The 24,536-nt window shown below is 44.8% G+C and overlaps 2 protein-coding genes across 12 annotated transcripts in view; both read left to right on the forward strand.

Moving 5' to 3' along the window:
- FKTN (fukutin) overlaps window positions 1-13,519 on the forward strand; it is a 108,553-nt gene extending 95,034 nt beyond the window's left edge. For 8 of the 11 annotated variants that reach the window (XM_070055153.1, XM_070055197.1, XM_070055145.1 and 5 more), the window contains one exon: window positions 468-696. In XM_070055153.1, the coding sequence (XP_069911254.1) occupies window positions 468-658 (191 nt within the window). In that variant the 3' untranslated portion in view covers window positions 659-696. Of the gene's footprint in view, window positions 1-374; window positions 697-10,405 lie in introns of those variants that run through there. The other 3 variants (XM_070055202.1, XM_070055200.1, XM_070055199.1) reach the window with 2 other exon arrangements.
- Window positions 6,073-14,001, forward strand: TAL2 (TAL bHLH transcription factor 2). The gene is made up of 2 exons (XM_008256892.4): window positions 6,073-6,304; window positions 10,406-14,001. The coding sequence occupies exons 1-2, from the start codon at window positions 6,213-6,215 to the stop codon at window positions 10,740-10,742; spliced, it is 429 nt and encodes a 142-aa protein (XP_008255114.1). The 5' UTR covers window positions 6,073-6,212; the 3' UTR covers window positions 10,743-14,001.
- The last annotated feature ends 10,535 nt before the right edge of the window (window positions 14,002-24,536 follow it).

Raw genomic sequence — 24,536 nt, forward strand, 5'->3', positions numbered from 1 at the left:
TGGAAATCATAAAAATGAATCCCAAAGATAGGGGTTTTTTCACCTTAAAAAAGAACAGTAGAGTTGGGGCAGGTGTTGTGCACAGAAGTTAAGACACCACTTGCTGCTGTCTGGGATGACATAATGAGTCTTCAAAAAATTCATGGAAAGTATATATCATAAAAAACTATGGATGGGTTGAAAATTTTTGCACTAAGATAAACATATCTTAATTTCATTTTCCCAGCACTGTCTTGAAGCCCCTGTGTATGCTAGGCAATCTCCTTTGGACACCATGTTATTTTTGTACCACTGCATTATTCAAAGTGATACTTACTTGTTCTAAGGCTGTCCAGTATGACTAACATGAGTATTAAAACCTCACCTCGGGGCAGGCACTAGGGCATAGCAGGTAAAGCCGCCACCTGCAGTGTTGGCATCCCATATGGGCACCAATTCAAGACTGAGCTGCTCCACTTCTGATCCAGCTCTCTGCTATGGCCTGGGAAAGCAGCAGAAGATAGCCCAAGGGCTTGGACCCCTGTACCTGCGTCGGAGACTTGGAGGAAACTCTTGGCTCCTGGCTTCGGATCGGCGCAGCTCCAGCCGTTGCAGCCATTTGGAGAGTGAACCAGTGGATGAAAGACCTCTCTCTGCCTCTGCCTCTGCCTTTCTGTAATCTACCTTTCAAATAAATAAATAAATCTTTTAAAAAAAGGTAATTAACATTATAAAAAATCCTCACCTCTGCAGTTGCTAAATTTTGGATTTTTAAATCAGAATTTTCATCATCTACAAGTTAATGGTGTTTGTCATTCATTCTCTCTTATGTTCTTGGCACCATCGACTGACGACCTCCTCTCTCACTACTTGGATTGCTGTCTATGCTGGAGGTGTGTATGTTGCCAGTTGTCTTCTCTTCCTTGTGGAATCTGATGCTACTTAAAAACAAAAGAAGTAACAGTGGTACTGACAGACATACAATGTTTTGTAAAATAAATAAATACATAAACCTTCAAAAAAAGATACCACTTGGGATGCCTGCATCCTGTATCAGAGTTCCTGAGTTTGAGTACTGACTGCTTCTGATTCCACCTTCCTATTAATACAGACCCTGGCAGGCAGCAGATAGTGCTCAAGTACTGGGTCCCTGCTGCCCACGAGGCAGACCCAGATTGAGTGCCGGGTTCCTGGCTTCAGCCTGGCCCAGCCCCGACCGATGAAGGCATTTGGGGAATGAACCAGCAGATGGAAGATCTCTCTCTGTCTCTTTGTCTGTCTGTCTGCCTCTCTCCTTCTCTCCCTCCCTTCCCTTCTTTCCAAATAAGATGAAAATAAATAAATTTTTTAAAAGATTTATTTTATTTATTTTGAAAGACAGAGTTACAGAGAGAAGTAGAGACAGAGAGGGAGGTCTTCCATTCGCTGGTTCACTCCCCAGATGGTTGCAACACCTGGAGCTGCACCGATCCAAAGCCAGGAGCAAGGAGCTTCTTCTGTGTCTCCCACGCAGGTGCAGGGGCCTAAGGACTTGGGCCATCTTCTGCTGCTTTCCCAGGCCATAGCAGAGAGCTGGATTGGAAGAGGAGCAGCCGGGACTAAAACTGGCGCCCACATGGGATGCCAGCGCTTCAGGCCAGGGCTTTAACCCGCTGTGCCATAGCACCGGCCCCAATAAATAAAATTTTTAAAAGAGAAATAAAATGGACAAACTTGAAGATGAGACAGAGAAGTCATAAATACATAGTATGAGGCATGAGAGAGATAACAAATTTTTTTTTTTAAATTGAATAACTGCTTATCACACTCTGCTAATGATTCTGAAAATGTCAAAACACATGTCAGGGCCCCATTCTGCAGTTCAAGTCCCGGCTGTTCCAATTCTGATCCAGCTCTCTGGAAAAAGCTCCTGGCTCCTGGCTTCGGATCAGTGCAGCTCTGGCCATTGAGGCCAATTGGGGAGTGAACCAGTGGACGGAAGACCTCTCTCTCTGTGTAATGCTCTTTTTCAAATAAATAAAATAAATCTTTAAAAAAAACTCACATGGTAAAAAGTACCAAAATTGATTTAAGAAGAAATAGAACACATGAAGAAACAAAACCTACCTAGAAGGATTTGCTAGTCAATTAGATTAAATTTCAAGACCCGGTGAATTCAGATGCTGAATAAACTGATAGATGCATGTACAATAGGTGGATGAAAGAAGAGGTGACTAGAGGACTGGATAAATGGAGAGCCGGATGGATGCATGCATTAGGGCCTCAATACACAGGACTGGGGGTTTGGGAATCAAGAGGGGAGGAAGGGCATTTCAAGACTAGGTAAGACTGCTGCTTGACTTCTACCCAAGATAACCTTGGGCCTACACTTCCCTAGCCTGGCAGAAATCCCTTCTGAGAAACCCCAGGTTTGGTCTTTCCTGAAGCTGACAACCCCTGCATTAGGATGAGAGGGCCAGTATTCATAGGCTGATCCAGACAGATCAATTAAACCAGAAGAACCAGAGAGCCTGACAGTACCCAGACTCTTCCAGTGACCTGCCCGTCCCTCCCCAGCCTCCTCTTCCCTTGCTAGGAGCTCGCAGGTGCAGTCTCTCCAGGGGGCGGTGAGAGCCATGAATAGTAAGGGTTTTAGCTCAAGCACACAGAGACATTTAGCTGCCCAAACCTAATCCTCCAATAATCGGATTATGTAAATTCCTACTCCAACCCCTTCCCCTGCAGGACCCAGCCCCTAAATGTACACTGGGGGCCTGGTGTGGGAGAGGCTTGTCACTCTGAATGATCATAGCTGGTGGAATGGTACCCTAAAATGCTTTCCCTGTTTCTAAAAGTGAATCCAAAAATGAGCTCAATCCTGGTTCCCGTGTATCAACACAATTGTGCTCCTTTCTTCGTCCTCCGTGTCCTTTCTGTCCGTCCTTGTCCCCTTGCGCACGGATCCAGTTTTACAGTTGATTGGCGCTTCATTTCACATTACACATTTCCAATCTTGCAGCCCACTCACACAGTTCCTTTTCATAACTGTAAAATAAGCCATTGGGAAAATATATCTGCTCAGATTTCTTGGCTGAAATGAAGGGTGCTATGGATTCTTGATTTAAAATCTAGCAAGGGCCCTATCAGAACTGTGATATAATCAGGTGGATGGGCAAGAGCACGGGCACTGTGAAACAGAAATTCTCCTTCCAAGCTCACAGAGACAAGAGAGGGGCTGAAAGGGGAGCAAGTCAGGGAAAGGCACTGCAAATAGTAGTTTACATTTTTAAAGATACCTTTTGTACTTGTGCACAAATTGAACAATTATTTCTCTGCAGTCAATCCTCTTGTGCTGTTAGCAGAACAAGCTTGTAAGCAATGACTAAACAGATTCTTCCATGCTTATAGACAGTTGCCTTCACCTAGTCTGCCCCCTCTCCCACCCCCCTGGCTTTTACTGTACTGTACTGGCTTTCACTACCACCCTTCCACCCAGGCACTCAGGGCCTCCTGCAGTGTCCACTCAGTGCTCAATGTTCCACCTTCTAAGCTACCCTCCGGGTATCCCAGACCCTGAATTTCTGTTCAGATGGACCTGAGCCCATTTTCAGGGCCTGCATAGGACTCTTCCTTAGGTCTGTATGGGAGTCCACACCATATACCTAAGACCCATCACAGAACAGAACAGAACTAAGGGATAGAGAAATAATGGGGAAGGGGATGGGCCAGGAGTCTCCATTTGTACCTTTGTCCTGAGTTCCACAAATGTCACAGTCAGTCTTGCTTCAAGGGGCTAGGGTTTTTTGTTTTTGTTTTTAAGATCTATTTCACTTATTAGAGAGAGAGAGAGAGAGAGGGAGGGAGGGAGGGAAGGGAAGACTTCTTTTGTCTGCTGGTTCGCTCCCCAAAAGGCTATAATGGCCGAGTCTGGGCCAGACTGAAGCCAGGAGCCAGAAACTCCATCCTGGTCTCCCACGTGGGTGACAGGGGCTCAAATATTTGGGCCATCTTTTGCTGCTTTCCAGGTGAGTTAGCAGGAAGCTGGATAGGAAGTAGAGCAGCCAGACTGTAACTGGCAGTCCCATATGGGATGCTGGCATCACTGGTGCAGGCTTAAGTCATTGTGCTGCAACCCCAGCCCCCGAGGCCTGGTTTAAATGCTATCGCCCGCCACCAGTAACCTCTGATCCTCCAGTTTTTGCTTCTGTATTCCTAACTCTGATTTCACACTCGCTGGCAATGATAGCTGTCTTATATGCAGTCATTTTGTCACACCCTCTCTCTTCCAAACCCTGTGAGCTCCTCAAAGGCAAATGCAGAGCCTTCTTCCACGTCCTGCACATATACCCATCTGACCCTCATACAACATCCTTTTTTATTTATAATAAAGCAATTAGTTTAATTTCCCAGGGGCTGAGGAGGTTTGGGATGTGCAAAACAGCACCAAAGGCCCCATGGCTTACAACAACAGCAAAGCGTAGCTCATTACACAAGGCTGACATTGGCTGTGGATTCTCTGCGTAGCGTCCAGGCTGCTAGGGCAACCCCGAGCATGACCCTCTCAGGGCTGGGCCCAACCTGTAATCTCTCTTACAGCTTCTGCTCCACTGTCACCTGTGTCAGGTCTGCTCACGTTCCATTGGCTGATGCAAGACACATGGCCAAACCTGGCAATTGTTGAGGGAAGTATAGGGAGGTGCTGCCAGTCACGTGCCTGGGAGTGGATCCTCTCATGGGGAAGGGAGTGAGTAGTTGTAACAAAAACACAATCAGCCACAATAAAAATTTACAATAAACTATATGCTAGTTACAGTGCTAAATGCTTTACCTGTTGTTTTTCCTTACTTGATACTCACAATCCTACCACTGCCTCATTTTGTAGATGAGGAAGGCGAGGCAGGCAGAAGTTATATAACTTGCCCAGGATCACCCAAGTAAGCAACAAACAAGAAATTTCAAGCTGGGTAAGAGCCCTTTGAGCTTAGCCACAAAGCTGTTAATATATTTGTGACTTTATTGTGCCAAATCCTATACTATACCAAGTCTTTCAAAGACAGCAGCAACTGGAATTTCATTTCTTATTCTTTCATTGACCAGCCAACATTGGGAGTGGGGCGGCATGGGGAAGAGAGAGACAGGATGAAGAAGTACTGCTAAGCAAGGCCGAGTGCTAAGGAGAAGAAGGAAGCCGACAGAGCATGAGGAATCTGTGCATGGGAAGGTTCAAGTTTGGTCTTCGGTCAGAGACTCATTGACAAGAGGATAACATTGGAGTAAAGAATGATGGCAGCTTCTCGAGGCCAGGGGTTTGTATCTGTTGTATTTGAAGTTGTGTCCTCAGCACCGAAAATGGATCCTGACCCGTGGAAGACCCTCAGTTATAATTTGTGGAATGAATGAAAGGAGCTAAGGGAGGGAATCATGTGGGTAATTTGGGAGGAAGAGGAAACAGGGCAAAGGTCCCAAGGCAAGAGGGCTACTGGTGCATTTCTGAAAGAGAGAGACTGAGAGAGGTGTGGGGCCGGCCGGGGCCCTGGAGCTCCATGAACCTTGAAAAGGGAAGGGACAGGCAGATCACAAGGAAGGGGGGATCGGATGGCACATTTAAAGGCCTTAATTCTGAGAGAAGTGGAGAGCCACCAAAGGGTTTGAGCAGACCGTGACCAGGGGAGAGGGGGTTCACAGGATCCTTCCTGATGTTGGATGACGGAAGGAGGCAAGCCCAGAAAGAAGAGCACGGAGGAGGCCCCTCCATCACTGATGCGCTGGGCGCTGTGGAAACTGACATGGATCCATCTGGGGGGCTGTTAACTTTGCTGTGCGTCTTAATCTCCTGGGGTACTTGAAAAAACGTCCATTTCAGACCCCACTCCATCCCCAAAATCCTGATTTTGTGGGCCTGGGCTGTGGGGTTGGGGTCTTTTTCTGAAGCAAGCAGTGGTCTCACACTACAGTTGGAGCCTCACTGGGCTTAAATCAACACCTGCTGAATTAATGGCGGTACAGACTTTATGATGTTTGCCTGTGTTGGGGAAGGAGGCGGCCCAGAGGCACCCCCAGTCCAGATGGGGAGGGCAGAATCCCTTCCTTCCCCCAAGCCTTACACAAAGCAGGCTTCGCCTTCCTCCCTTGCCCCCTCTCCAGGGCACGAGGGAGGGCTGGTCCCAGGAAGCCAGCGCGGGGAGTGGGGAGGAACTGGCAGGAGTCTCCGGCGGGGACCCGAGCCCCAAGAGACAAAAGACGGCGTCCTATAAATGCGGCAGCCGAGGCGCAGAGTCCAGGCGAGGGCGTACACAGCCGGCTACGGCGACAGCACCGGCGCGGACTCCCAGCTCCCGGCGAGGAGGTGCGTCAAGTCTGGGGGCTCGGGGACGCCACCCCTGCCGGGCTCGTGAGCCTGGAGCTCCCTTAATCAGTCTTCTGGGTCCGAGCCACCCTCATCCGGGAGGGCAGGGATGTAGGGGCGCTCCATGGGAAGACTTGGGGGCTTTCCTCGGGACAGCGGCGCGGGGCACGCGGAAAAGCTAGCGCTCCTTGGCGGTGCAGCTCCGCCCGCTCCCGCGATGCCAGAGACCCCGCCCTGCAGCGCATCTCCCAGGACCCTTTCGGTGGCTCGTGCCCCTGCATAAGCCACTAGTGCACACCTGGCAGACAGTTGTGAAACTTCAGCCGCGAGATGCGTTCCCAGACTCCCGAAATATTTACTGGGCAGAGCGATGCTCTGCAGCACAATGCAAAGATTTTGAGAAGGAGAAAGGGAAAACCCGAGGAGTGAAGCAGGCATGGGCAGCTGGTGGGGTTGGCGTGGGCAGGGTATTGGCGGGGCGTGGGAAATGGGAGTAGCAGGTTCTGAGCTCATTTCACAAGTGAGCTGCAGAGAGAGCTGCACGAACCGCAAGCGTCTTCCCAGAGAACCGGTGTCCATGGTGTGTGTACTGAGTAAATGCATCCATATGCAGAGTTGTCTAAGTGAAAAAAGTATACTGCATAATAATAGCAGCGTGCAGAGTGATTTTTAAAGGGCGAATGTGCAAGTGTGTGCTGGGGAGTGTGGATGAGTGTAGACAGAAGTTGGAGTCTTTGCCATTTTAAGTTATACGTTTGTGTACCGGTTGATTTCTTTTTCTTAAACGAGCACAAATGCTACTTCTATAATAATCTCAAAAGGCAGAACCGTGGCTCCTGTTGGGGTGAGGCACCTTCCCCCAATCTAGCTTTATAAACTGCCCTTCATCTCTGTCTTTCTGACAAGTGCTTCCATTTACTTTCAAGAGAGAGATGAGAGTCCAGGAGCTGAGACTAGCAGACACGTTTACAGCCAGAGTCTTGTGAATCTGGGTGCCTGGGACTGGCTGGGTAGGAAGGTTAACCGTATACCTGTTCCTCCTCCTTCCTAGCTGGCCGTGGCTTTGTATCCAGGGGCCACAGGGCACAAAAGAGCAGCAGCTCCTGTTGGTGGCATCCGGCACCTTCCCTAAGGGCATAATTGTCACTCTTTTCTCAGGGCATGTGTCACTTTCCATGGTGACAATATAGAGAAGTCTGTGGACATCTCTATTCCTACTGGATCTACCCTGGCTTTCCCCCAGCGCAGGTATTCTTAACCTGGGTCTACAGCCTCTACCCACCCAGGGATACGCAGATAGAACTCAGGGGTCCTGTGAAGGTTCTAAATCTATTCTGAGTGTAGCATTTCCTTTATTTATTGATGTGGGTAATAAAAAAACAATAATATTAGCAGAGGTGGTAAAACCATCACCAATAGAAATCATAGCTCCTTGCATCTCACATCACAGATGGATGCCACAAATATTTGGAAAAAGTCACTTATAAATCATATATTAGGAATTACAGTAATAAGTCTGGCTATTTTATGTGTTAAAATGAAGCACATGTACTGCTGTATTGCACTTTAATTATTTTAATAATTAATAAGTAGAACTGATTATTTTTTATTGATGTATTCTTTTAACTTAGACATTTAGAATCATTATCCTGAAAAGGGAACTAAAGGGTTTTTTTAAGTTATATATTTAAAATTATTATTCTGGGAAGGGATCTGTCCCTGGGCTTCAGCAGACTGCCAAAGAGTCCAAGGCACAAAAAGGTTACAAATCCTGACCCGGGGTACTCAGTGATCACCAAAACCCAAACTTGGACAGAGGCTCTGCCGTTGATTCTGTGTGTGACTTAAATGTTTCACCTTTGTTTCTACATCGATCAGCTGTTCTCTGCGTCTGTGGCATCTAGTGTACATGTGTGTTTTGTTTTATTTTAGCTCTTACGTTACTCTGCAGTGGAGATTAGCAGCAATCATTCCTTGCTATTGGGAACACTAAATGCAATTTCCTTTGATTTAATAAGTATTTAAGTAATTTTCCAGTGACCTCTACTTTGAGCTTTTCTAGCTTGTTTAGTCACTAATTTCTGTTTTCCCGCCCTGTGGAGAAGAAGAGTAACACACTTGAGAATAAATCAACAAGTAATTATTAAGCACCTCCTAGGATGGCAGGTTCCATTTTAGAAGCCAGGCTTTGCTTCTTTCGGCTCCTTCTGTCTGCTTCCAGTACAATAGGATTGAGCCCTCTTAGAGCACCACAGTTAGTTTATCCTGACTAATCTTTTTTCCTCCCAGCTTGAAAAAAACCCCCCACGGGACTGGAGTTGACTTAGTGAATGAGCTAAACCCTCTTTTGACAAGAGAAGCTTGAAAGTAACTTTGCTCCCACAGTCCTGGCCAGTGTCAGTGTAAATGAGACTTGAGTTTTCTTTCCATCCTAAAATTCCCTTGATTCAGTGCTAAACCTCTGTATTTTAAGTACAGTTAGGGTACAGTTCTGTAAGCACTGATATTTTCATTATAGAAGCTAAGACCAGGTTATTCAGAAAAGACTTTGGGATAAAGAAAAGGTAATGGACAGGGCATTATGGCATTTCAAAGAAAGAGGCCAGGGGCCGGCACCGTGGCGCACTAGGTTAATCCTCTGCCTGTGGTGCCAGCATCCCATATGGGTGCCGGTTCTAGTCCTGGTTGCTCCTCTTCCAGTCCAGCTCTCTGCTATGGCCCGGGAGTGCAGTGGAGGATGGCCCAAGTGCCAGGAAGAAGCACCTGGCTCCTGGCTTCAGATCAGCATAGCTCCAGCCGTTGCTGCCATTTGGAGAGTGAACCAACGGAAGGAAGACCTTTCTCTCTTTCTCTCTCACTGTCTGTAACTCTACCTGTCAAATAAATAAATAAAATATTAAAAAAAAAAAAAAAAAAAAGAGGCCTTGGGGATCGCCTGATCCACCCTTTTAAGTTTTGGGACATGGGCTGCCTGGAAGCTCATTAGAATAATTAGAATACCTGGTTGCTGCTTTTGCATGCCTTAAGTTTCTCTCTGGAATGTCAACACAGGCAGCCGGCTCCTTAGATTCCTGGTTACATCCTGTTAACCCCACTGCAAACTGAAACTCTTGTAATGCATATAATGCATCCAACCTACAAACATCACAGCTTGGCCTAGCCTACCTGAAACAAGCTCAAAACACATACATTAGGCCTACAGTTGGGCAATGTTATCTAACACAAAGCTTATGTTGTGAAAAAGTATTGACTATCTCATAATTTATTGAATGCATGCATCCAAAAAATGCTGAGAACATATTTCTGTAAGCTGTAGACTATCACTTGTTTACCCTCCAGATTGCAGATGGCGTGGCTCACAGGGGAGCTGCAGCATTGCTAGAGAGCGATCCTACTCTGCTATGCAGACACCTGTAGAGTCAGGGCTTGGTGGAAAGGCAGGGTTTGAGCTGCTCTTCAAAGAATGTGTAGAAATAGGCAAGGAGAGAGTGGGGAGGGAATTCAAGGAACAGAAAATGTCACATGCGAAAGGGTGGAGTTAGGAATGTTTATTACTGTTTGGAGGAACTAGAAGGGTCCCGGTAATGAGGAGAGCTAAGTCTGGAGCAGGCAACAGTTTGAGAGCTAAACTGTCTGCTGCATCTCAAATCTTATTTGATTAACAAAACTTAGCATCATAGCTCTTTTCTTCTTAAGAGTCTATGATATACTGTTGATTCATGTTCAGTTCCTTGTTGGGTAAATATATATTTTATTCAGACATATTCTCAATGCTGTTCTGTACCTGATTTTTAACAATAAGGAAGAATTGTCTATAATGGAAGTAATGGGGGTGTTGGGATAAATAACCTACTAACTGGAACCTTCAAAACAGCCAGAGAGAACAAGGTTGAAAGGCATTGTTCTTACCCTCCTCTACTCCTCCCTCATTTTCTTTCCTTATTAAAAGGAAATTTCAGAAAACCCAAAAGTGAGGAAATAAATGTCCTAAATTCTAGGTTGAGAATACCTAACATGATAGGTTCATGGCAGGACTTGTGCTACCAGCCAGGCCTCTTGTAAGGTATTGGCCCTCGGGGCCCTTTCTCTTTCCCATCTCAGGGCCTCAAACATGACCCGGAAGATCTTCACAAACACCAGGGAGCGGTGGCGGCAGCAGAACGTCAACAGTGCCTTCGCCAAGCTGAGGAAGCTCATTCCCACCCACCCTCCAGACAAAAAGCTGAGCAAAAATGAAACGCTCCGCTTGGCAATGAGGTATATTAACTTCTTGGTCAAGGTTTTGGGGGAGCAAAGCCTGCAGCAACCAGGAGTGGCTGCTCAGGGAAACATTCTGGGGCTCTTCCCCCAAGGACCCCACCTGCCAGGCCTGGAGAACAGAACTCTGCTTGATGACTGCCAGCTTCCTTCACCTGGACCAAGCCATCACCTCCCATAAGGTGGCTCTGACTGCCAGGGCGGCACTCACCCAGAAGTTACCAGCTGCGGAAAGCCTTTTGCAGTGTCCAGAGTCAACCTGATGACAGTCATGTGAGGCAGGAAGCTAAGCTTCATCAAGATGGCCCAGGTACAACTGTGGAGAGCCAAAGGGAGGCCATGAGGGGAGTCGCTTTGGAGTCCACCACCCCTGGGACTTCAGGCAGAGTGGCCTGCCTCTGTTTTCTAAACCCAAGTTCTGCATAAGGTGTTTGAAAAAAATATATTATGAGCGTAAAAAAGGTTTGAAAATCATTGACTCATTCAGTGTCTTCAGAAAAAGGAGTTTTCTCATAAGGGACCTCAGAGAAATGGAAAAGTGTTTCTCATGGGACATATTTTCAAGTTTGTTTTGAAAAATGAGACATGTTTGATCAACAGTGAACACAATAAATCTCAAGACTGATGAATGAAAACAGCCCCTATAGAAACCAACCAGGGAGACTTGAGGGGAAAAGCAGTGGACAGAAGGCCCTCCTGTGGCATGAGGATTGTGGGAGCATTGCAGATGCATGTCGGAGAGCTCCATGTCCTCTGAGTTCCCTGGACCTGTGAGATGTTCCTCCGATTGCACTGTTTTTGCATATGTTATCTCTAACGCCAAACGGAGGGTTATACTTGTGAAAGGAGAGGACTTGGTAATTTATGAGTTAGAGTTCATAGTTTTATTATGACAAATAGCTAAGTTAGCTAACCTGCTAGTTTCACATATCAGGTATCAATAATTTCAACTTAGCCTGAGTTCTTGTGGACTTAAGACCTGTAAATCGCAATTATAATTGTGAAAATCTAAATGTTAGCATTTAACAACTCATTTAACGGGGAGCTTACACAAAACATTTGGAGTAAACAATAGACTTTAGAGAGCTGAGGGGCATTAGCTCACTCTTACATGGAGAGGCGAGTCCTAACAAGCGTGTGAAATAGCATTGTTCTGACCAAACTCATCACCACATGCTACCCTGTTATTCAAAGATCAATCCCATAATTGAGCCCGGAATACAAATGATGTCATTTGATTATACCCAAAGTTCTTGACAATACATTGGTAAATTACCAAGTGCTACTGAACTACAAGTAACAAGTTGATGGATTTGAGGTTAGGAATTTTCAGTGTAAATGCAATAGGGGAATGGTCATTTCCTGCCACTCTAGAAAGAAGGAATTTTATTTATAAGAGGTTGAAATGAGCCCCCTTTGTTTGGTGATCAGAGGAAGACTGGATTTCATTCCTCCAAAATAGGTTGTTGTGTCATTAATCTATATACAGAATTCTCAATGTTACAATGTATTTATCCCATCAATAAGATTTCTTTCAAGGTCACTTATTTAAACTATATTCAGTAAACTTCCCCATGGCCCCAGCCTGGGTCAGGCAAACATAAAGCACAGAGACCAAGGGATCTTCCTCTGAAGGTGTATTTCTTCCTAATAAGCTTACGTGGACTCAAGTCTGATCGGAAATAACCAGGTGATAGTGCATTTCAAAGTTTTGCTATCATTTGTCAATTGAGTAACGTTACTTATCCTCATCTGGTATTTATTTTTTAAAGATTTATTTATTTATTTGAAAGTCAGAGTCACAGAGGAAGAGGGAGAGAGGGAAAGGGAGAGGGAGAGAGAGAGAGAGAGAGAGAAACTTCCATTCACTGGTCTGGTTCACTCCCTAGATGGGTGCAATGGCCAGGGTGTTATGCCACGATGTCAGCCACCCTTTTTTTTTTTTTAAAGATTTATTTTTATTTATCTGAAAGGCAGAGTTACACACAGAGAGAAAGAGGAAGATCTTCCATTTGCTGGTTCACTCCCCAAGTGGCTATAATGGTCAGGGCTGGGCTAGACTGAAGCCAAGAGCCAGGAGCTTCATCTGGGTCTCCTATGTGAGTGCAGGGGCCCAAGTACTTGGACCATCTCCTGCTGCTTTCCCAGGTGCATTTGCAGGGAGTTAGTTGGGAAGTGGAACAGCCAGGGCTCAAATTGGTGCCCAGATGGGATGCTGGCATTGCAAGGAGGCGGCTTAATCTGTTATGCCACAACACCAGCCCTTCATCTGGGATTTTTTATGTTAGCTTCATTTTAATGTGTTCTGGAAAGGAAGAGATTATCATATTCTTAGAATTGTATCTATGAACTACATTGAATCTATTCATATTACATTAACATGAAAAAATATCAGAAAAAAAATAATGTGTGTGGAGGAAAGCAGAGAGTACCTCTTTGCCTGAATGTGGGGTTTTCTGCTCTATTCAGAATGATTCCCCTTTCCTGCTTTGGGACCATGTTCATGTTCTGTGTGCATAAAGAGTGCCTTTCCACCAAACTATAATGGAGTATTTCTGAAAAGCTGTGAAGAAATTGAGTTTTCATGAAACTCTGAGGGGGATTAAGAAATCCTAGGGGCCGGCACCGTGGCTCACTTGGTTAATCCTCCGCCTGCGGCGCCGGCATCCCATGTGGGCGCTGGGGGTTCTGGTCCCAGTCAGGGCGCCGGGTTCTAGTGCCGGTTGCTCCTCTTCTAGTCCGGCTCTCTGGCCCGGGAGGGCGGTGGAGGATGGCCCAGGTGCTTGGGCACCTGCGCCCGCGTGGGGGACCAGGGGGAAGTACCTGGCTCCTGGCTTTGGATTGGTGTGGCTCCGGCCATGGCGGCCATTTAGGGGTGGACCAGCGGAGGGAAGGCCTTTCTCTCTGTCTCTCTCCCTCACTGTCTAGCTCTATCTGTCAAATAAAAAAAAAAAGAAATCCTATAGGAACTCCTTCAGTAAATGAATCAACCTTTAAAATATTACTTCATGTAATTCATCCTTATTTTTTTTGCCTGTTTGAATTTTGTACGTCAAGATGTATTAGGTTATACTGACCATCAAAAGGAATTGCAGTCACCAAATGTGGACCAAAATTTTGACAAAGGGGTATGTGTTTGATACACTGGTTAAGACACTGCTTGGGACACCTGCATTCCATATCAGAGTGCCTGGTTCGAGTCCTGGCTCTGCTTCTGAATGCAGCTTCGTGCATTCGATTGAGAGACAGCAGGAGCTGGCTCAAGTACTCAGATCCCTGCTGTCCACTTAGAAACCTGGATGGACTTCCAGGCTCGTGGCTTTGGGCTGACCTAGCTCTAGCTGTTATAGTCATTTGAGGAGTGAACTAGCAGACTGAAGATTCTCTCTCTCTCTCTCTCTCTGTCTCCCTCCCTTTCAAATAAATACAAAATAAATAAATGAATAGAAATTTTTACAAACCACCTTAATAAGGTATCCATGAGACTATAGCTCATTCAAATATCACTCTAGAGCCTTCTTTGGTGTCCCATACTTCAGGCTTGGTGACTGAAATGGTAAACTGTATGGTTCAAATACTTTATGGTTCACTGGGTAGCATATACGTTTGCAGGTCATTTAAGCCCAACAAGAAAGCTCAGACAGATAGCCTAACCTATGCTATTCTGTTATTCGAACAAAAGTAAATGGCTTGCTAGGACAGCACTAAGAACTTCTGGAAACCAAGTATAAACACACACATTGATTCATATAGATCATTTGATTGGCTAATTCTATGCCCTCATTTTAGAGGCATGAAAATGGGTCCAGCGGGTGTTAGGGTGAATTTCCAGAGTTCATAGGGACAGTTAGTGGAAATCAGAGGTCATAGCTCCAAGTCCAGCCTTTCTACAGCCCTGCTCAGCCACCAAGTATTTTAGATTGACAATATGCTCACCTCTTTTCAATCGTTTTCTGTAATCTTCAGATGGCATTTTATTGAATAGAATCATTGTTCTTTGTAGAATGTGATTAGACATATCAACCAAAGATTTTACTTGTTGATGTATTTTGTGAGTTTCTAACCACTTATTATAATTTGTTATTTAACTGTTAATTTATTGCAAATAAATTATTGAATAAAAGAAATTGTGATTCTTTTCTTTTTAGTAAGAATTTCATAAATGTACTAAGCCCCCCCCCCCCCCCCCCATCTTACAGCCACCATCCTGGCTTTGACAAAACTCTCCACTGCCCATTGTCTTTGGTCTGGAAAAATCCAGCATCATCTGCCTTCCTCTTTGTCACTCCATACCCCCTTTCACACCGTTCCCCAATTGTCCTGTTCAGTTACAGTGGACACATTACATCCCTGTTACCAAAGCTTTCCTATCTTGCTGCTGGGGTTGAGACCAATGTCACAACCCAGCAGACAGGCCCTCTGCAGCCTGGCCCCAGTGTACCTTTCCCCGCTACCTTGCACAGTCTCTACATGGCTTGCACATGCCACTGAAACAACTTCACCAGGTCACCTTCAAACGCACCCCTCTTTTTGTCTGACTTTACTCTTGTGATTCCCAATGCTGGCAAGAATGTTCCCACGCTCACTCATTCTCATCTATCCCCCTGTGCCAAATGTCACTTGCTAAGTTCTGCATGATTTTTCCATGAAATCCTCCTAGATTTCCACTACTTAATCTCATTTCCCTTTCCCTAGAATCCCTTTATACGTCTTTTGACCCTTACTTCTTCTATCTTGTGTTATAGACAGCTGTTTATAGTCCCTCCCGCTAAAAAGTCAAAATCTGCTTAAAAACAAGGATAGTTTCAACATTTAACTCTCATAACCCCCTACATTCAAAATGTGAAAACTATATCAAGATGGACTCCATTAAAAATAACCTTCTTGAGGAGAGAACCTCCACTTTGACTATGACCTTGTCTAAACAAGATAAGAGTCGGAGAACTCAAGGGGCTTCCATAGCCTTGGAAACTCATGACTGGTGCATAGGGAGATTACTGATGCCATAAACAGGAGTGTCAATTTGTAAAGTCAACAACAGGAGTCACTGTGCACTTACTCCTCATGTAGGATCTCTCCCCTTAATGTGCTGTACATTGAGGCTTAATGCTATAATGAGTACTCAAACAGTATATTTCACTCTGTGTTTCTATGGGGGTGCGAACTGTTGAAATCTTTACTTAATGTATACTAAACTGATCTTCTGTTAAAAAAAAAAAAGAAGAAATTATCAATTCCCAACTTGACTCTCACTGGGATTAAACATGACAATAGGTCTGATCTGATTTCATCATCATTTAAAAATCATCTATTATTTTTCACTTTATGTTTCTGTGTGGGAGCAAACTGTTGAAATCTTTACTTAATGTATGCTAAACTGATCTTCCGTATATAAAGAGAATCGAAAATGAATCCTCATGTGAATGGAAGGGGAGAGGGAGTGGGAAAGGGGAGGGTTGCGGGTGGGAGGGACATTATGGGGGGGGGGAAGCCATTGTAATCCATAAGCCGTACTTTGGAAATTTATATTCATTAAATAAAAGTTAAAAAAAATAAAATTAAAAAAAATTACACATACAAAATGTTTTCATAAAATAAATAATTAACCACATGACAAAGAAAAAAAAAGAATAACCTTCTTATTCCCCTAAATAAGAAATGGCATTGAAATGAAAACCTAACCATGTTGAATTCTCCTGAGAAACCCACAGTTTAATGCTCTTCCTAGAAGTTTATTTCTTGGGGAAACATTTAACCTAGTAGTTAAGACTCCCAAGTCCCATATTGGAGTACCTATGTTCAATACCAGCTCTGGGGGCTGGCACTGTGGTGTAGTAGGTTAAGCTTCCACCTGTACTGCCAGCATCTCATATGGGTGCCAGTTCGAGTCTAGGCTGCTCCACTTCCAATCCAGTTCCCTGCTAATGCACCTGGGAAAGCAGTGGAGGATGGCCCAACTACTTGGGCCCCTGCATCCATGTGGGAGACCTGGAAGAAGCTTCTGGCTCCTGGCTTCAGCGCCAGGCTGTTGCAGCCATTTGGGGAGTAAACCAATGGAAGGAAGATTCTCCTTCTCTCTCTCTCTGTATCTCTGCCTTTCAAATAAATAGATAAGTCTTTTAAAAAAAAATACCTGGCTCTGACTCCTGACTCTGAGAGTCAAATAGTTGGTCCTTGCAACCTCCTTGGGAGATTTGGAATGAGTTCCTGGCTACTGGCTTCAGCTTGAGGTCTGGCCATTGTGGGTACTTGGGGAATGAAGTAGTGAATGGGAGTTTTCTCTCTTTGCCTTGCTCTTTCTCTGCCTCTCTGTCTCTCTCTCCATTTCTGTCTCTCCATTTCTCTCTCTCTTCCCCTTTCTATGCCTCTCAAATAAATGGATAAAAAAATTTTTTTTAAAGATTTGTTTTTCGGAGCCAGCACTGTGGTATAGCAGGTAAAGCTGCTGCCTGCAGTGTTGGCATCCCATATGGGCGCCGGTTTGAGTCCTGGCTGCTCCACTTCCTATCCAGCTCTCTGCTACGGCCTTGGAAAGCAGTGGAAGATGGACCAAGCCCTTGTGCCCCTGTACCCACATGGGAGACCTGGAGGAAGCTCCTGGCTCCTGGCTTCGGATCTGTGCAGCTCCGTCTGTTGCGGCCAATTGGAGAGTGAACCAGCAGATGGAAGATCTCTCTTTCTGCCTCTCCTTCTCTCTCTGTGTAGCTCTTTCAAGTAAAATAAATAAATCTTTTTAAAAAATTTTGTTTTTTTATAATTTCCATTCAAGTATTTCTCTTGCAGCACCTGCCTTAGGAGGTTTAATCACCTAAGAATGACTTGAGGTGGTCAAAATAAGTATAAGTTATTCATGACTGGCTTTATTCTTAAAAAGGCAAAAGAAGAAAGGGGTTTGGGAGAATAGACAGCTTAACTGCTGAACCCTAGGTCAAAGGTTAGTCAAAAGTCACATCCTGAAATACAAAGGTCAAAGATAAGGAAGGAATCTAAAAGTCCAATAGCAATGCAAAGTGAGGGACTTAAAGTGGCAGGTGTTGGGAAAGGAATGCAAGGAAAGAATATTAAGTATTATGGGAAGCTGGAGACAGTCTCCTAAGTCACATGACTATTTCTGTGCTTACTGGAGTCTCCCATCAGCAGGGAAACTTCATTTTATTATCTCTTTGTTGCTAATGGCCTATCACAAAGAGATTGTGAAGAGTGCTACACTTTATGTAAGTTTTAGGTTTGTAATCTACCAAATAAAATCTACTCTTAAGAATCTGAATTTCCAGAGCTCAGGAATTCTCTGGTAATCTAATGAAGCAAGCTGTTGAATTGCCTTTATGAGATAACTTTCAAAATGTAATAGAATGTAGTCAATATATGTAGGTTCTTACATAAAGAAAGAACCAGAATTATGGTTAATTATGGACTTGAGTATGTCAGAATTACTTACAACATACATAAAATTATAATATTAAAAATAAGAGTCAAGATTGACTATGTCTTACTATATACTAGGCACTGGGCCTTCATTCCAGCCTATCAGCTCATCTAATCTTTGTAACAATGTTGTAATGTTCATCTAATATTAGTTATATTAAACTATATGAATATTATTGCTCCTATTTTACAGATGAGGAAACAGCTGTAGAAAGGTCTCCAACTTGCCCAAGTTTTTCCACTGCAGAACCAGAATTTGACCCTTGTTCATTTTTATTCAAAATCACTGTATGGGCCGGCGCCGCGGCTCACTAGGCTAATCCTCCGCCTAGCGGCGCCGGCACACCGGGTTCTAGTCCTGGTCGGGGCGCCGGATTCTGTCCCGGTTGCCCCTCTTCCAGGCCAGCCCTCTGCTGTGGCCAGGGAGTGCAGTGGAGGATGGCCCAAGTGCTTGGGCCCTGCACCCCATGGGAGACCAGGAAAAGCACCTGGCTCCTGGCTCCTGCCATCGGATCAGCGCGGTGCGCCGGCCGCAGCGCGCCGGCCGCGGCGGCCATTGGAGGGTGAACCAACGGCAAAGGAAGACCTTTCTCTCTGTCTCTCTCTCTCACTGTCCACTCTGCCTGTCAAAAAAAAAAAAAATCACTGTATGACACAGAGTTTATTGCTGGAGAAGCTTTACATAGACAGCTTTCTTTACATCAAAGTTTTTAATTCTTTTCTAAGCACTTTAATAGATTCTCATGAATCAAACTCAATCAGTGGAATATAAAAAAGCCCCAGCTAGGGTTAATTCTGAGACACCATGTGTAGACTGTCATACTGAGGCACTCTTGAATGTGATGCCTGTGAGTGAAACTGCTAAGTTCCAACAAGAGCTGGGTTCAACATGAGCTGCTTTCCAGTCATTGCCTTCAACCATACTCTGCCTAATCATCCTTTCTCCTCCCATAATAGAATGTTGGGCCTGTTTAGACCAATTCAAAAGCCCATCTCAGGGCAAATGTTTCACCTAGCAGTTAAGACCCTGGCTAAGACAGAAGCCTCCTCTATTGGAGTACCTGGGTGTGATACCCAGTGTCCAGTCCTGACACCCATGTGCGTGACCTAGATTGAGTTCTGGTTCCCAGTTTTGGCTATGGCCCAGCCCCAGCTGTTATGGTCATTTGGGGAATGAACCAGCAGTTGGGAGCTCTCTGATAGGGTGGTTTCAGATCCAGTTTCTTGGTTTCCCTTTCACATTCTTGCTAAGGAGGCAGAGATCATAGAAGACCTCTAAAATAAGCCTAATCATGAAAGGAGGATGCTTTAATCTATTTTGTGTTTCTGTTACAAAATATCTGAGGCTGAGTACTTTATCAAGAAAAGAGGTCTATTTAGCTCTCAGTTATAGCAGTTCCAGAGCATCGTGCCAGCATCTGCCAGCTCTGGTGAGGGCCTCGTGACAGATGGCATCACAGGCTTATTTTATTGAAATAACATCCTGTCTCATGGAATGTAAGCTGCTTCTCCCACACCTGAACCTCCTTTCAGGAGGCCTGAGTCCCTATCATCTAATTATTTTCCACTAGGCTCCACCTCTTAAAGCCTCCATCTCATCACCACCACACTGAGGACCAAGCCTCCAGCACATGAAAACTGGATGACAGACAACATCCAAACCAGAGCAGAGGAGGATCCCGTGGTGGGATCTGTAACCCAGGCTTCCTGGAGAGTGTCCCCAATCCTATTACATGGTGGGGTAATATTCCAGGTAGGACAGGTCCAATATATACCCCATTTTCAGTTGCTGCTAGTTTGAGGATCACTGACTTTCTGGGCAAAAATTGGATACATATTCACTGTTTAAGTAATATTATGAGAGTAGAGAAGAAAAATAAAACTTCTTTTTCTGAATGAGTAGATTTTAAAAGGAGGTAGGGAGGCGCTGGCATACAGCATGGCAAGTTAAGCCACTGCCTGAGAAGCCAGCATCCCATATGAGTGCCAGTTTGAGTTTCATCTGCTCCTCTTCTTCAATCCAACTCCCCACTAATGTTCCTGGGAAAGCAATGGAAGATGGCCCCAGTGCTTGGGTCCCTGCACCCACATGGGAGACCTGGATGGAACTGCTGCCTCCTGGCTTCGGCCTGATCTAGCTCTGGCTGTTTTGGCCATTTGGGGTGTGAACCACTGGAAGAAAGATCTCTCTCTCTCTCTGTGCCTCTCCATCTCTCTGTGACTCTGTGTTTCAAATAAATAAATCTTAATAATAATAATAAAAGTAGGATGGGAGAGGGCTGCTGGGGACAAAAAATGAAGTAAACAACCAACCAACCAAATAGTGTTTGCCAAAATGGGACTGCTGTCCTCTAAAATTCAGTTTTCACACTGGAGCCCTACTTTGGGCAAAAATAATGTAAAGTATTTGTGTCTAAGAATTAGTCTTCAGAAGATAGTCATACCTGAAAAGGAGATTTTGAAGTTAAATGCTTTCGTGGATTGACTAAACGTGTAAAAGGTTAGAAAGCTATAAACTTTATCACTTGTGGATATAAGCATATATAAGATTAAAAGATGGAGGCTGAGGTTTGTATGGGCCAGCCTTCTGGGGCACAAAGCAGGGCAGAATTTTCACAATCTCCCTCTCCTCCGCAAATAAGGACCAGGTAACACATTCTGAGTTTCTGGTATCTATTGGAATGGATAGGGGGTATATAACTTTTTTTTAAAAAAGATTTTTATTTATTTATTTGACAGGTAGAATTACAGACGGTGAGAGTGAGAGACAGAGAGAAAGGTCTTCCTTTGGTTCATTCCCCAAATGGCCGCAATGGATAGAGCTGCGCCGATCCAAAGTCAGGAGCCAGGAGCTTCTTCCTGGTCTCCCATGCGGGTGCAGGGCCCAAGCACTTGAGCCATCCTCCACTGCACTCCCGGGCCACATCAGAGAGCTGGACTGGAGGAGGAGCAACTGGGACTAGAACCGGCGCCCATAGAGGTTGCCGGCGCCGCAGGCAGAGGACTAACCTAGTGCACCATGGTGCCGGGGGGTGGGGGAGGTATATAATGTTGATATATATCTTTGCATTGTTTGTATAACTCTTACTTGGTTGTGGTGTAGTTTTATTTTCATCTACCATCACGTTACTTTCTCCATCTGTATCTTGACCAAGTTATGAAATAGCTCTGAAATTCCTACTTTTTCAAAAGAAATCTTTACTAAAATCTATATGGGAACACACAAGATTAATTTATATTTGTGGAACACCTTCACTGACTAAGGACACTTCACCTCACTTCCTTTTGTGCCACTCAACTACTCTGTCTATATAAAAGGATACCTAAACTGCAATGTTTCAACCTGCAGCCTAAGGGACAATATCAGAACTGTGAGCTAATGAGTTTGCCAGGTCTTCCTCTGAGCTGCTCCTTACCCCTTCCTTTCATCTGAGCCCCCCAGACCCCTGCCTCCCACTTATGGTGTTCTGCATATTCACTTTGGCTTCTAGAAAACAGAAACTATTTTCCCGTCTCCCCAGATTACATTTCTACCCCAGGCTCCAGAGCTTCTGAAAAGTACCTTGCAGTACCTTCCTTGTTCATCTATAAGAGGCTGTATGTGCCAGGCTCCTGGAGGGACGATCCCCTTCACCCAAATTGAGAAGAAAGATGTCCTAGTAATTATGCCTGGGTATCCTAGTGCACCCACTTGGACCCATGAAGTGAACGTGGTTGTATACGGCAAGGTTTGGCTGGGAAGGGAGTCAAAGTATAAATGCCCCAAGGAAGGGTCCTTTATATCCATCATGTGCCCATTGTGTACAGGTATTTTACAAATGCCATCTTTAATCCTTCTAGCAACCATTTCATGGAGTTATTTGCCCAGGCTCACAATTTGGAGAAATCATGGCTTAAAAGAGGTTGAGAGACAAACTTGAGATCACACAGCAAACAGCAAAGCTTGGCTATGAACCCAGGCCTGACTTTCAGCAAAGGCCAAATTCCTCTTCTATTTCTTCTGCCTTTAAAAACAGAAATCTTCTGTAAAAGAAATGCACATTGCGGGCAGGCACTGGTTGGAATAAAGGCAAATAAAACAAAACACCAAGTTATTTGGTTGCTGCTCTGGGTTTTCTATCCAGAAGAATGCCTTGCTTGGCAGAGGGAAGATCATCCCGAGAGTCATGGGAGCTCTCTTGCTCACAGCATTTAAATGACCATCAGTGGCACTCAGGAAGACGGCTCAACAGAAACACCTTCTCTGCTGGTGACTTCAGATGTAAATCGTTTCATAGGTGGGACTCAACAAGAGGTTTCCTTACTTCCCATAGAGTTAGACACTTTCGGATGTTCTCTGAGATTCACCTACACTGTGCATATGGCGCTCTGTTCCCAGCAAGGACGGGGACCTCAGCCTCTCAGGACTCCTTGTTTGGAGGGGAATTGAGAAGTGGAGGGAAAGGAGAAGTCTTTCTTCCACTAAGACGGTGATAGAAACCACTTGCTTGAAACACATATTTCCTGTTCACGTGGGGTCTCTTTCTTATATTTTAAAATGGTGATAAATTCAACACCAACTGTTTACAGCAGAGAAAGGTATTCCCAGTCAAAACTTTCCCTGGCTTCACCTACAATAACAAGTTGATTATTGAGTTTTTCTTTTGTGGTTTTAAGCATACATTACCCAAAGGCCTAAAACAACTATCACCACCTACCCACCCTCCTTCCCCCAGAAATAAAGGAAAGACACAGGAGTCCCAATTCAGAAAGCACTGAAATCAAAACATCCAATGAATGTTGTTCCCAACAAGTAAACCCCTTATCAGTCTCTCGCAGAGATTCTAAAATGTTATCTCGATAGACCAGATTATGGGCTGACCCACTCTCAGTACTGAGTAGGAATCAAATGGGCATTCTCTTCTGTCAGCAAACCCTGCTTTGCCAAGCCAGATAAATCAATTAATGGGATGCAGAGCTGCTGCCTTGCCTTTCTCATCCCCATGCTTACCTCCCAGAGCTCCCCCGGACTCCTCAGTCCCCTGTTTAATACCATCTAAGAGTCCTTATTTACAAGAGGGCTTGTGCAGGTGCAAGCTTTCAGGCCAGCAGCCCAGTAGCAGTGGTTGCCCCTCCCCTTCCATCCTCCAGCCTCCCCTCTTTGTGCAGCACTTTTCTTTTCTCTGCTTTTCAGACCAAAGGCGCCCTCAGCAGCTAATCTAATCGGATTATGCTAATTCGTACTTCATGAACCTAAACAGCATAACTGGATCTGCAGAGGGCCATGGCCGGACGGGAAGAGGGGGACAATGACTTTGTCAGTAAACCTACCCCCCAAAAGTGCAAGAAGAATGTATGTCCTGTGTTTAGCAACACAAAGCTGCTCCTCTGGCAAGCCTACAGACCTCTTGACAATTTAGAGTGCCCAGGAGCAGTCTGTGCTCAGAACAGAAAAGACAGCCCAGGGATGCCACAATACGGACCACAATGACAATGCTGTCTCCCACCCTGCATCCCCATTAGAAAGTAAGGCTCCTCTTTTTCCTCTTTCCCAGTTTGCTCACATTTACTCTCTTGGCTAATTGGTAGCTAAATTAAGAAACGAAGTCAGGTGGTATAATCCATCAAATGATTCTTGGTACTGGCCACTCATAAAGCATGGCATTTGGTGCTTTGGGATGCACTGAGCTAAGGCTTAATTTTGCTCTTTAGTTTTTAGATTCTAGTAGGGAGTCAGAGTCTACATATAGAAATCAGAAAACACTTCAATGAGATTATTGCAATTGCTCAGTTCTCTCTGTTGTTTCACTTTATTAGTCATCTTCTACAAAATATTTTTAAAAATAACTTGGGTCCATGTAAAGCTCTGAGTTGTATCAAAACATGTAAATACGTAACTTAATTTCCTTAACAGACTTGAGACAGATAAAACTGGTATTTTCAGGGCAGGAGTTTGGTGCAGCGGTTAAGTTGCTGTCTGGGACATCCCATACTGGAGTGCCTGGTTTGAGTCCTGGTTCTTCTGGTTCCAATCCCGCCTTCTGTTAATATGCCCCTGAGAGGCAGCAGATGCTGGCTCCAGTGCGTGGGTCCCTGCCACCATGTAGGAGACCCAGGTTAAGTTCTAGGCTCTTGGGTTTGGCCTGGTCCAGACCCAGCTCTTTCAGCAATTTTTAAATAATCAGCACATAGGAGATCTCTGTCTGTCTTTCTGTATTTCTCTCTTTCTAATAATAATAATGATAATAATAATAATAATAATAAGGCAAGTAAATATTTCAAAACACTGGTATCTTCAAGCCCATTCGCAAGTGAAATGGAGACATAAATGGCTCACTGAAGAAGAATCTCTCTGATTACAAATCTGGTGTTCCTTACCCTCACTCTCACTCTCAGCACACTGCCTCACATAAGGTTGGAAGGGGCCCCAGGAGATCAACAACCCCAACTCTTTTGCAAATGAGTACAGCTGTACACAAAATGTTAATCTTTTACACTAACAACCTTTAAAAAGCCTTCTGCATGCATTGTGAAGTTGGGAAAACTAATTTGAATCTTCCAGTGGGTACGT

This window comes from Oryctolagus cuniculus, chromosome 1 (genome assembly GCF_964237555.1).
Source record: "Oryctolagus cuniculus chromosome 1, mOryCun1.1, whole genome shotgun sequence".
Lineage (NCBI taxonomy): Eukaryota > Metazoa > Chordata > Mammalia > Lagomorpha > Leporidae > Oryctolagus > Oryctolagus cuniculus.